This window comes from Cynara cardunculus, unplaced genomic scaffold, assembly GCF_001531365.2.
Source record: "Cynara cardunculus var. scolymus isolate 2C unplaced genomic scaffold, CcrdV1 Un_Scaffold_363, whole genome shotgun sequence".
Taxonomy (NCBI): domain Eukaryota; kingdom Viridiplantae; phylum Streptophyta; class Magnoliopsida; order Asterales; family Asteraceae; genus Cynara; species Cynara cardunculus.
In genome coordinates this window covers 50847-63922 of record NW_020200575.1, presented here as the reverse complement: position 1 = coordinate 63922, position 13076 = coordinate 50847, and the positions used below count along the sequence as shown (strand labels likewise).

The window sequence follows — 13076 nt, the reverse complement described above, 5'->3', positions numbered from 1 at the left end:
TGAAAAGGGTTTTGAAAAAGAAAGTGGCATAAACTGGTCTGTAAAGATGTCTGTATATATATGTCCATATGATGTGTTGATGATTGGAAAGCATGTGGGCACCCTTAACACGAGAGGGGAAAACTTTACACAATTCTTCACCACATCTCAGTTGGAGGAATTCAGCTTTATGTTATGCTTTGTTTCCTTTATCTTGTTTTAGTTGAATAAAGCTTTTGTATAATGGTCCCTATTTAATATACTACAACTCCTAAGTGTAAAGTACATATTGTTCAAGTATAATAAATGTGAAAGTAGACAAGCTTCTAATTAAGGGCTGTTTGGCAGTTGCTGAATGGTTTAGTACAAAATGATTAAGAGGCTCTCATGATATAGTGCAAAATGAAATATAATTGTTTACAATGAAATTAGGGCGCTGAATGGTTAAGAGAGACCCATGATACAAAATAATTCAGAGGGTTTTAGAACCATTAAGAGGCAGACTGTTTTTTTTTTGTCAAACAAGATTTACCTCTTAACGATTCAAAGGCTGCTTCTTAATGGAACTATTAAGAGGTAAATAAAAGTGCCACTGCCTACTGTTAACTTGTGTTGTAATATATCTGGTCAATGGCACTTTCGAGAGGTAGCATGGGACCTCGTATTCTTCTACATAGGTTTGCCCGTGTTGACCGGTCCCTAACTGGTTTGGTCGTGGCTTTAAGTCCTTCTTGACCATCTCACAGTGAAAGGATCGAAGCTTTTCATTTTCGTTTAACATGTAAAGCTTGGTTTGTACGGTTTAACCACTTATGTGTATTAAAAGTTCATTTCACTGATTCATCTATCTTCTATGAGTATCTTAAATCTTCCTGAGCTATTTTATTATGTCAACTTCGGTAGATGATTATTCGCTAAAGTAATTATGTCGATTAAATAATTTTTTTCCATTCTTCAACTCGAACGAGTAATAGCTTTCTGACTTCATATGTAAAAAACAAACAATCTTACTGATCCAGATTTCAGACTTCGGGACAACCTCTTATAAATTAGAAGTAAAATCAGACTTCAGCACCTCTTAAAAGACAAACGATACCAAAAGGTGAAATAATTTTAGTTTTCAGTTTTTTATATGACAAATAAATTTCCTTAACTAAAAGATATGTAATAATTGAATGTTAAATAAACTAGCGGTGTATCTGTATATTACTCCATTTTATTTAAAAATACTGATAATTAATGCTCGTTGTACTAATTAAGGGTGTTCAAAAACCTGACCAACGCGATCAATCCAACGAAATAACTTCACCTGAAGCAATCCGATGTCTAATCAAGTTGTAAATTTTTCAAACCCTTAAGTATTAAGTTGAAATTGCATTACTATAATTTGAACACAACCCAACCCGATGAACCCGATATCTTCGTATTTCTTGGATTTAATATGATTAATGAGTTTTTATTAACATATACATTAGACAATTACACTATCACGTACCCTCTTCATATACACATATTTTCAATCTATTCTCCATCTCTATATAACTCATTCGTATATATGTTTAGTAACTGTGAACATATATATGTAAATTGCGAAAATTAATTGAATGTGATATACGTAAGATTTAAGAAGTATGAATAAGTTGTATCAACTGGTTGATGATGAAAAATAAATTATGAGTAGAAAAATAATATATTCAAGGTTAGAAGAATATTTTAATGTACCAAAGTATCAACCCGACCAACCTGTACGTTTTGGGTTGGGTTAAGATTTTCAAACTGTAAGCATTGAGTTGGGTTGTTCAAATGTCTTCAACCCGATCAACCCAACCCATGAACACCTCTAATACTAATATCATGGCGCAAATAACACGTCTTGCGTCTCGGAGGCAACTATTTTACTGGGATATTTTCAAAAACAACCTTTTGACCCTTAAAAAAGATGAAATATTTACGTTTTCAAACCCTACTTCTGTGTAGAATATAATGAGTTTTTTTTTTAAATATCCAAAAAGACATTAAACTAAAGTTAAAACATATTTGATTATAATACTCAACTACAAAAAAAGTAACACAAAGAAGATGATACATTTGGTAAGATCCATAGATTTTGTAACATGCCCCATTTGAGTGGATGGAAACTTGATAGAACACAACTAACTAAATCAAACAAATCCAGTATATCCCACCTAAAACTGGATAAGACGTATACAGAAAATAGAACGACAGACCTACGACTTGCGCACAGTATGCAAAACCGCTTAAAAATGGTGGAAAGAGTACATAAGAACATTCAAAAACGAACTTCAAAACAAGAGAAGTAGTGCTAAAATTTGAAAAACAAGTTAAAGGTTGCTTGTTTACCTCTTAATAGTTCCATTAAGAGGCAACATCTGAATCATTAAGAGATGAACCTTGTTAAACAAAAAAAAAAGTTCGCCTCTTAATGGTTTCAAAAGCCTCTGAATGATTTTGTATCTTGGGCCGCCCTTAACCATTAAGTGTCCTGATTTTATTGTAAACAATTACCAAACAATTATATTTCATTTTGCATTATATCATGAAAGTCTCTTAATCATTCTGACCACTTAATCATTATACACCAAATCATTCAGCAACTGTCAAACAACTCCTAAGAAGAAATCAAACAGACTAACAAACAAAAGAGAAATGGAAGTGCAGTGCAGGTACACAAAAACATAACCAAGATAGGACGTGGAGGTAAGAGTTGTGAAGATCCAAACCATGATTAGCAACTAAAAAAGAGTATTAGATTCCTTCTTGGTGTGAAGTAGGTCCATATTATGTGTATATACAAAACCTGCCTAATTTCCATACCATGAATGAAGTTAGATTATTGCCATTTTTGAGATCTCCGAAACCGACAACGCAACGCTACGCTTGCACATATGACCACAAATAGTTTAAATAAATGTTAAGAGAAACGAGATTTCAGAATGTTTGTTTCAAGCCTTGATTGCGCGGCCTTTGTATTGACCCCTCTGAATCACAAAATCATCAGGAGGTTGAAATTCTTCTAACCATGCAACTTCCGAGAATGCTACTCCATCTACCTCGATCGTACCTTCACAACATAACAAACTAGTGTCAACCAAAACTACTCATAAGACCATCTACCTCGATCGGTGTGCTAAGAAAATTCTCACAAGGAGATGACAGAAAACAGTATGCAACAAAAATATTAAGTTGGCTTACAAGGTAGATTTCCTCCAAGTGACCTCCGGAAATAAGTGCAGTGTCGACCGTCTTCAGAGGAGTAAGGCGGTGACAGAATATCAAATAGAGCACATGGAGTTATGGCTCGGAAACAATGGATGTTGCCTCCACTAGTTGGATAAAGAGTTGTTGTTCTCGAGGGAGCAGTCATCACTCCATCTTTCACAAGCTTTGCAGGTCTCGCTACTGCATCTACCATTAATAAAGAAAAAACAACTAAAATTGATACCAAAATACAAGTAAACACAACTATGTCAACGAAATGGAAGAAAGGATCCTGCAGATGTTCATAAACTTAAAAGAAAGAAAGCCCACATCACAAAATAAGGAAAAAGATGGGAACCCCAATATTTCTCAGATGTGAAGCATTCGTTGATATCATGCTAACAGGGAACCAATGGTTTTTAGTAAACCTAGTCAAAGATAAACCAAACCAAACGAACCAGTATATCCTACTTGAAAGTAGGGCCTGGGAGTGATGGGGGATGTACGTAAACTTGTCCTCTACCCCAAGGTTAGCTGCTGTTTACATGAAAACCCCCGGCTTGTGAAAAAATTGAGTGTACACCTAATCGAAGACAAGTACTACAAATTCGTCTGCTTATCATTTACATTATTTACATCCATTCTTCATTTTGTGAGTCTGGTCTCAAATCTATTCAGATCAAGTAAATGGGTCCCACAATATAATCACATCTCCCTTTTTCGTATGAGACAAAAATGTAATTTTGAATGTTAAATGGCCTAACTGAATATCTTATGTAACCTAATACACCTTCATCATAGCACTTCTCGGAAGCTAAGTTAAACTCATTTTAGACTGTGTACATTTGTGCAAAACAGACTTGTAATACTAGGATTCACCAGAATACCCGTAGCCAATAGGTAACACACAATACCCAACAAACATGTTGAAATAGCATTTCCAACGATGTTTCAAAATACAAAATACACACATATTCATGTTTACAAAAGAAAAAAAAAATACTACTGTAAATGAAATCTATTGGAAAGTCATTATTAGACTTGTATCATAAAAGGAAAACAGCACGAGTCACTTTACTCGAGTAAACGAGAAAGCTATGGTGTCCTTGCTTTAACATAAGATCAACCGAACTACTAATACTAACAGAATAACGTTGTGTCCTAAGTCACCCTTACTAATTAACTTTCTCCGTCCTTGAATAATTTATCCTCTATAGTTGGAACAATTAACTACTGTATATATATATGTATGTATGTAGGTATGTATGTATGCATGTAGTAACACATTAATTGGTTGAGCATGCCCCAGGAAGAACACTGTCATATGCTAGAATCACAGAAGGGAATACCTTCAGATTTATTAGACGGCAAGGGTACATCAAGCCAATCATAAGATTTGACTTGCATTGATCCGTAAAGAAGCTTGCTTAACACGGTCATTCCAGGATGATTGTGAAGAGGAATGATAGAGGATGATGGCATGCAGAATATCCCCATCTGAAAAAGAAAATGAAGAATACTAGTTCCCGCAATTCAAAACTAGATTTGTATCATAATGGAACGACAAGGAGTCCATATTTTAACTTTTCAACTTTTAACTTACAGAGAAGCTATCACACTCATGAATATGAATATATTTAATTGGCGGTAAAGACCGGTGGCTCCCATTGCGATCATTCACAGGCCTAGTCCAGCTACGTACTAATTGTGCTTCCTGCTCGAGGCCAACATCAGAAGGCTTGATTTTATCTGAAAAAGAAAAGATCAATGCATAAAGAGACAGAGGATTACACATATCAAGAAACATGCCCATATATGAGAACAGAGAAATGTAACACTTTGTGAAGAGATTGTTGTTTATTATCTAAACTAAAAGAGAAATAAGAGCATGGCAAAAAGATAAAGCCCCAAAGTTTTAGATATTGCAGCACTTGGATGTAGTTGGGATTTGCACCCTCAAAAACTACAGAAAGTGATGAAAAACTTATAACCACTCGAGACAAAAATAAATAGAAACCTCTATTACTTGACATAACAATGTACCAACAACCTATAGCTACACACGATGTCCTCAACTCCTCATAATCTTTCGAGCAATCAAAGCTCTTTAGTTTGAAACTGACATCCATTATACCAGTAAAGACAAACTGTTCATTAACATAAACTGGTGGATAATAGGAAACCACCAAATACATATGAAACAAACAGCAGTCTTGAAACCACAAGGGTGGTGCCCCGATTGGTTTGAGCTTGGGCTCCAAAGGTCAAAAGTGTCTGGAGGTCCCAGGTTTGAATCGAAGGAGGAATAAAAATCCCCTTGTGGCCACGGAGGTTCAAATGCGGTGACTCTGGGCTACCCGCGAAGCGGGTGGTCGCCCTGGGATTAGTCGACATGCATAGCGGGCTGGATATCCAGGTTAATAAAAAAACAAACAGCAGTCTTGTTTTCACATGCAACAAATGAAGATAATTCCAAAATGATTCAACTCTTTTACCTCATCATAGACTCACATTGATGTACAGGTCCATCAATCTTTATATATTATCATGCAAATCCAAACAGAATCTGAATAAAATTAACATCATAACTTGATACCGATCAAGCAATTAATTGATTCTAGTACAGTAACAATAAGATTGATGCCAATGGACCAAATTTTGATGACAATTATTTAGCATCAAATACTAAATCAAATATTTCAAAACCAGTTGAGTAATTGACCAACACCCTTTCATACATCCCTCCAAAATCCCAAGATAAAATTCCAGGGTACATTCATCTTAGATTTTGCTTCTTGCTTCATCCATTACTTTCGTATGGCAAACATCCTCATCGCATTCTTCATCATGATACTTGCACTAAGAAACTACTTTTTTATATACCAATGAATGCCTCCTCTGGGGATGAAATGATCACAAGTCAAAACCAGACAAAAGTCTAACACACCTCTATAGGTCGAATTGTGAATAGCAACACCAACTTCAAAGCAGTGAAATGATCCACATCTGATAGGTCATAGTAGCAGGGTTCGCTATGATTTAATACTTTAATAGTAGGCACCTGGTTGAGGCTATAAAATCCTACTTCACCCACAAGTAGATAGATCTTAAACTAACATAAATTGGGAAAGCATCCAATACATGATAGAACTCTCAATATTTCATTGTAGTAGTATTACCGAACACATCCTACCATGGCTTCTATCTTATTGCAGGTCTCCTACACCTTATATCCCTTTGCAGCCAAGCAGCCAGCATCTGAGATGCTACTATCTAAATGTCATCTTAATGTGACTACATCCTTGGTTGTTTCTGGAGACAAATGAAGGACGGCCTTTCAAAAACTTCTATCTGTGGTATACAAATGCACCAACAAAAGGCTCAAAATAAGTTAATAAAACAACTACGCCATCTGCAAGATTATCTGAACTTGTGCACATATCTAGAGGAGGGAGGAAAGAGGCAACAACACAGATAACAGAATGGATCAGTTTAGGGAGCTTGCATCCTTGCAAAAATTAAAGCACCAGTCTCCAATATGGTTAGGATGTAAATACTACATCAAGAGACATTCACCCATAATAGTTGAAATTAGAGTTGTTCATGGGCGGGACGACCCATTAGACCCTGCCCATCCGGCTCGCTAAAAATACAGGCTTGGACAACCATTATCGAGAAAATGGACGGGCCCGGGTTTCTTCGTTAAAATTAACAAGCGGACATGGGCAATGTAGAAATAAATATGGACAGGCCCGCCCGGTACGTTTATGTTTTATAATTAATATTTTTTTACCATTAATTAAAATTATACTAGTATATTTTAAAATTAAATTATTGAAGTTATAGGATGGGAGTTGGGACTCTTTGGTTTTTCTTGAGAACCCAAAAGGCTCTACATTATCTTTGTTAGCATCCTTATGTTGAAAGTCCTAATCGATCAATAATTGATAAGAGTCAGTAGTTGCTTAAAGTTTTAATTGCAACAGAGTTTTTCCTTTACTTTTTGGTTCCACATTTGTTGATTAAGAGTTACACTTTTTAGGCCCGTTAGCCCATGGGAAAGCCCGGTCCATTTATAGGGCGGACAATGGCAAGTTGTCAGGCCCCAAAAAAAGGGCTTGGGTTTACAATATTAGGCCCGTTGGACAAAAACAAGTTAGGCGCGGCCCACGTCTGGCCCGGGCCCGGAAATGATCACCTCTAGTTGAAATACATATTGCAAAAATAATATTTTATATACAAAAAAAGTGTGAATAAACCACCAAGTACAAATCAATGGACCAAATTTTGCAATCTCATTTTCACAAACATACAGAGCAAAACTGATTTAGTTGCCTGGTGGTCATTTTTAGGAAGATGATCCTAAGGTTAACAAAAAAAAAATAACCAGGAAGATAAGTGCATGAATGGAAACTCGAAGAGATTAACCTTTGGAATTTAAGTATTAGTATTTAAATTCTGTATTCATTTATAAAGTAGGAAGAACAGGAGATAATTAGGATTCTATTAGGAAAGAATTTCAAATAATCATTATGGTTGTTACTAAGACAATTATTAACTATACCATTAGCATTGTTAGCTAAGATAAGTTCTATAATAAGTACTTATTCTTCTTCTATTAAAAATAGGGGATAATGAAACTATTGTTCTTTTGACAGCCATTTCTACCTTAGCAGATGATTGATGCCTGCATTACCCGTTTTTTCGAATTACAAATTCAGCTTTGTTCTCACCTCAAGTACTCTATAAATGCATGACGGAACATACCTGCCGCAAAAATCTAGGAATTGCTTAACATGGAAAATACAGTACACACACGCACTCACACACACACACACGTGTATGTATCTATACACATTAAGACATGTATATACATATATACACACACATGTATATTATCGAGTATGTATGTAAGTATGTGTATATATATATATATATATATATATAAAACCTTTTGTGCAAGCAACACCAAAATAATAATGCCACAACAATCCTATATCATCTTGGCATGTAATAAAGGTCTATTTCTTATTCATTTGTTTTCATATTTTCACGGTCATTTGTGGGTCCTTTCAATGACGTAGTTGGATAATATATATGGAATCCATATAATGGGTTACATGAAAACACAGCGTTTAACCTCCGGACTAGACCTGTGTATGTGGCCATGAGTAGCCCTGCCCAGTCCAAATATAATTGGCCAATGTAAGAATCAAACAAGACCAACAGGCAAATCTCCAATGTAAAGCCAGTAACGTAGAAAGCAGAGGATTGTTTTGTGAACTTTAGAAGCCATCGTAGTATCAATTTATCATAAGAGTATAAGACAAAACATAACATCCTACCTATGATAGCTACGCACCGGACATAAGTAGTGGTTGCTATTCTTTATTATCTTAATCTTAAGAAAGTGCTGAAGATTTTCCAAAAGAGATGGTCTCATTTAATTGCTTGAAAGACAACAGTGAAGTACAAGATGCAAAAAAAAATGTAGAGAGTCGAACTTCAGTGGCTAATAACACAACAACATGCAATATAGATATGGTTATAATTCATACGGCAATCACTTATTCGAAGATCAAACATTCTTCAACTTCAACATTTGGTTTACATTATATATTATATATTAAACACATTTCAATGCACATCATGTATCTTAAAAATCCTCTATGGATCCTATATGAACGCTTTACACGTACAAGGCATATCTTAAATGTGTATCGACATATTGTGGCCAAATATTCTTCAACGGGTTCTGTGTAAAGCAGCCTCATCTGTTGTGACCTCAATGGCATCGGATCAGAATTCTTTTCAGGTCTAGTTAGGCATTTAATTATAAAAAAAGAATAAATCACCAAAATAACTATATTTGACCCGTCTTATCACTTTTTAGCCTTTGAAAAAAATATATTATATCACCAAATGGCCCCAGATTCCGCAAGTGGGCTCCACAAACGCACTTTTTCTTGCAAATTATACATTCTTTTATATTTTAATGAAAACCATCATGGGAACACTCCGCAAATCACCCATTTGCCAAAATTTTCCCAAACATATTTTTTGGTAAATGCATTAATACCAAAGGAATTAGAGGGTCACCAACTTTAATGCACTTAAATGCATTTTTATTGTAACGGGTAATTAATGCACTTAATTGCAACGGGTAATTATGCATTTTACCAAAAATTATCCGCAAATGTCCCCCCATTTTTCATTACAATATAAAGAAATAGTACAATTCGCAAGAAAAAGTGCGTTTGCATAGCCTACTTGCGAAATCTTGGGCTATTTGGTGATAAAAAAAATATTTCAGAAGCTAATAGGTGATAGAGTGAGGTGAAATGTGGCTATTTTGGTGATTTTCCCTAAAAAAAACATACTAAAAATGAACATTTACACCACCAGAGATGGTTACTTAGCATTAGCTACCTGGCTTCACTTCATACATCATGAATACTTTGGGGGAATAGTATCCTATATTAAGTATATTATGATTGCACTACCCGGTAGAGGTCAAATGATTAAGATTAAATTATAATATCTGACCAACTATCATTTGCTCCTATACATATCTTCATAGCAAAAACATGCCAACCCTTCTGAGATTGATAATGGAAGACTTCAGCAAAATTAAACAAAAGACACTAGCAAACCTCAATGCAAACAAAGATATGGTACAATCGACAGTACGAAAAAAAAACCCCCTTTTAATCCGTCTGCACATCAACTTCATCCAAGTCATTGGACATCAAGATCCAAATTTTTTAGAGAAATCACATTTATGCATAGAATCATCCACGAAGAATTTCTTTTACGCTGTTTCAGATTTTGCAGTACAAGTGGACTATTGTTATAGTAAGAACTTATATTGTTGTGATACTAAAATTTTATACCTAATTATACTTTTGAAATCTCTTTATGGACATTACATAACCCACAGTGACAAATTCCTGTCTTTAGCAGGAATTAAAGAGCCTCTGCGGCAGAAAACACAACCCCACATTAAATTTGCAAGCAAATGGGCAAACCATAAGCACACATAAAAACCAATAAGCAAACAACGGAGAATCATTACCTAAGAGAGCACGAACTTTTTCAAGAGCGTCCTCTGACACAGGCCCATTGGGAGATAGAGATACTTTACAAGCATTATAAAGCTTTTGTATTGCTGGCATGATTTAGCAACACGACCACCAAACCGCTGTGTTTAACCCTGAACGAATTACCAATTCCCCTCAGCAGAAACCTTGCCCTACTGCAGTAGGTTGAAGGTAATCCAGAAGCCAGACAGAAGGGTCCTCTAGTAGAACAGAAGACCCTTCAGTGCTTTTACAAAGCTAGTGTAGTGAACTGGAATCACGATCTGTCAGTAACTAAATCTTACAATGCCACCGAACTTGGAGAGAAGAGTATCTAAATCTCCATCAAATGGTAACATGCCACATGTTTTCTCCCCTGCATATGAAAAACAAATTTGGGGTAAATGTATCAACAATTTGCATGTCACACCAAATATTTATCAAGTGAGGATGCTAAATTACTGAATATTCATCTCAAATATCACACTTAACCCAAGTATGATTGACTGATAATTTGAAAACTCATGCAACAAACCAACATTACAAGATGATTAAGCTAGATACAATTGTTTTGCCTTTCATCCGCCACTTTAAGCTTTTAGACGACTTGGTGGGTTATCATGGTATCAGAGTTCATGCTTAGTAGGCAATGGGGCCAAGTCTTCCTGCTTGTAACTTCTCCCCTGTGATGTCAACAATGCAATATACATTCTATTTAGTTTGTGCCAAGTGATTCACCTATGTAGACTTTTCACATGAAAGCATAGGTGGTGCACATGGGGAAGTTCAGGCTAGATGTAAATGTCCAGCTATAAGCTTAACCTTGTACACGAGTCAGTCATTCAACAAAATATATATTATTGATTTGCAGAGGGAACTCCTGAATCTGGCCAGTAGAATTCATTACATACTAAAGGTACTATTTCAAAACTGATACTAACAGTAAATAAAGGAAACACTGAGTTTTGATAAAGGAGTACTTGCAAAATGTCAGTTACTTGATTTTGGTGTAAACGAATTATCATGTTATTGCACCTTGAATATAACATAAATATAATAAACAGAGCCAAATAATTAAACATTCCTCCAATTAAATTCAGTGATATCTCCAACCCTCATGCATCTCAGCCTTAAATTTGGGCACAAAATGGAAGAAAGAATATATATTGACATAAACAGAGAGCTTTCTAAATTACCCAATGAAAAGTCATATAAGTAAAGAAAATTAATGGATGCTTTACCACGAACGAGAAACCCTTCGAGCGTAATAATCAGTCTCTACGAAATGACGTGAGCAACAAACACGCACTCACTTCGTCGATTTGGAAAGAAAAGATCAATCAATTTTGCACTCTAACTCGAACTTCGTCCACCCAGCAAGCTAAATTACTCAACATTCAACCCAAATTTAAGACCTAACCTATTTTAACAATCAAAATTCAATTTGGGTGTGCAATCAGAGACATCCGAACATGAAAAATCAAAAACCCATCAGTCTAATTCATTTAAATTCAGCAGAAGAGAAACCCTTTTACCAATACCCACCAAAATTAAGATGGCAATAAGAACACAGCTTTGTTGATTAAAGATTCGAGAAATTAGCAATTGATTGATGATAAGCGTGACCAAAAAAACAGCATATGGTCACGAGAAACGCGGTGTGTACCTTGGCAACGCATGGTGAGAAAAGGAGCGATGTTGATGGTGATGATGATCCGAATGAGAAGAGATGAAAAAAGGAAACCGGAAGATCTGTCGTGTATTGTTAATGTGTTTTGGAGGATTCCGGCAGCGATCAGACTGTTGACCACCTGACAGGTTTGCCCTTCTTCTCAGTTAAATTCACGAGGATGCCACTTTTATGAGAGGATGGGGTGAATATCTTTTTATATGGTATTTAATTTAAAGCTTATTATTAGTAATTTTCTTTCCATATATTACAATAAAATAGAATGATATTTATGCAATGTAACGAGATATATCTCAATTTTAATATTTTATTTTATTCTATTTCTATTGATGTACAATATCATTTTATATAATTTTGAGAAAAACGATAGCGTTTTTATTTTTGAGTAAATTTAAATATAAAAATATCATTAAAAAATTAATATATATATACTAGAAGGGTACTCGTGCAATACAGCGATATACATCTTAATTTTAATATTCATTTTATTATTTATCTCAGTCGATATTATAATATAATCTTATGTGATTTTGAAAAAGCGATGAAGTTTTACTTTTGAATAAAATATAAATTTGAAGATATCATAAAAATTTGACAAAAAAATATCGATATTAGTATCAAATTAACTATTTAAAATTCCTATTTTAGTAATTTTTGTGTTAATTTTTAATTAATTTTTTATTATAATTAAATTTAGGTTTAATAATGAAGTAATTTATATTTGGTTTAATAATATAATAATAATTGATTATTTTGTTAGAACTCAATAATTATCCTAATTATATTTTAGATGTTTTATATTTTAAAATGAGATGTTTATCCTCTATTTGATTATGTTTATCCAAAGTTAGTTACACGAATTCAAACATGGAGCTTTAATAAGTTGTACTTATGCATAACTTACTTGTAATATTGAATTTTAAGTAATATGCATCAATATACAGTACTTCATGCATAAAAAATATTTTTTAAGAGTTTTTGTCAAATGCTTTATAATATAATATAATATATATATATATATATATACTATATTATAATGCATTTGGCTAAAACTCTTAAAAAACTCTTAAACTCTTAAAAACTCTTAAACTCTTAAAACTCTTAAACCC

The 13076-nt window shown here is 34.3% G+C and overlaps 1 protein-coding gene across 7 annotated transcripts; it reads right to left on the bottom strand.

Annotated features, from left to right (window-relative positions):
• Positions 1–2704: 2704 nt before the first annotated feature.
• On the bottom strand, positions 2705–12132 carry LOC112501647 (plant cysteine oxidase 4). Of its 7 annotated transcripts, none has more exons than XM_025105338.1 (7): positions 11944–12095; positions 11519–11697; positions 10274–10653; positions 4802–4947; positions 4548–4695; positions 3193–3408; positions 2705–3061 (listed from the first exon to the last, which is right to left on the bottom strand). In XM_025105338.1, the coding sequence occupies exons 3-7, from the start codon at positions 10371–10373 to the stop codon at positions 2943–2945; spliced, it is 729 nt and encodes a 242-aa protein (XP_024961106.1). In that variant the 5' UTR covers positions 10374–10653; positions 11519–11697; positions 11944–12095; the 3' UTR covers positions 2705–2942. The 7 variants fall into 7 exon arrangements, with proteins under 7 accessions (XP_024961106.1, XP_024961104.1, XP_024961102.1 ...); XM_025105336.1 differs by lacking the exon at positions 11519–11697 and adding an exon at positions 10822–10960 and having other exon boundaries at positions 11944–12090; XM_025105334.1 differs by lacking the exon at positions 11519–11697 and adding an exon at positions 10842–10960 and having other exon boundaries at positions 11944–12090.
• Positions 12133–13076: the final 944 nt, after the last annotated feature.

What these genes read in the sequence shown, in the direction of transcription:
- LOC112501647 (XM_025105335.1), bottom strand. Translation starts at nt 10,373, where the DNA reads ATGCCAGCAATACAAAAGCTTTATAATGCTTGTAAAGTATCTCTATCT. An exon ending in ATGAGTGTGATAGCTTCTCT is followed by an intron (nt 4,696 to 4,801) that starts GTAAGTTAAAAG and finishes TTTCTTTTTCAG; the next exon opens with ATGGGGATATTCTGCATGCC. An exon ending in ACTTGGAGGAAATCTACCTT is followed by an intron (nt 3,062 to 3,192) that starts GTAAGCCAACTT and finishes TATGTTGTGAAG; the next exon opens with GTACGATCGAGGTAGATGGA.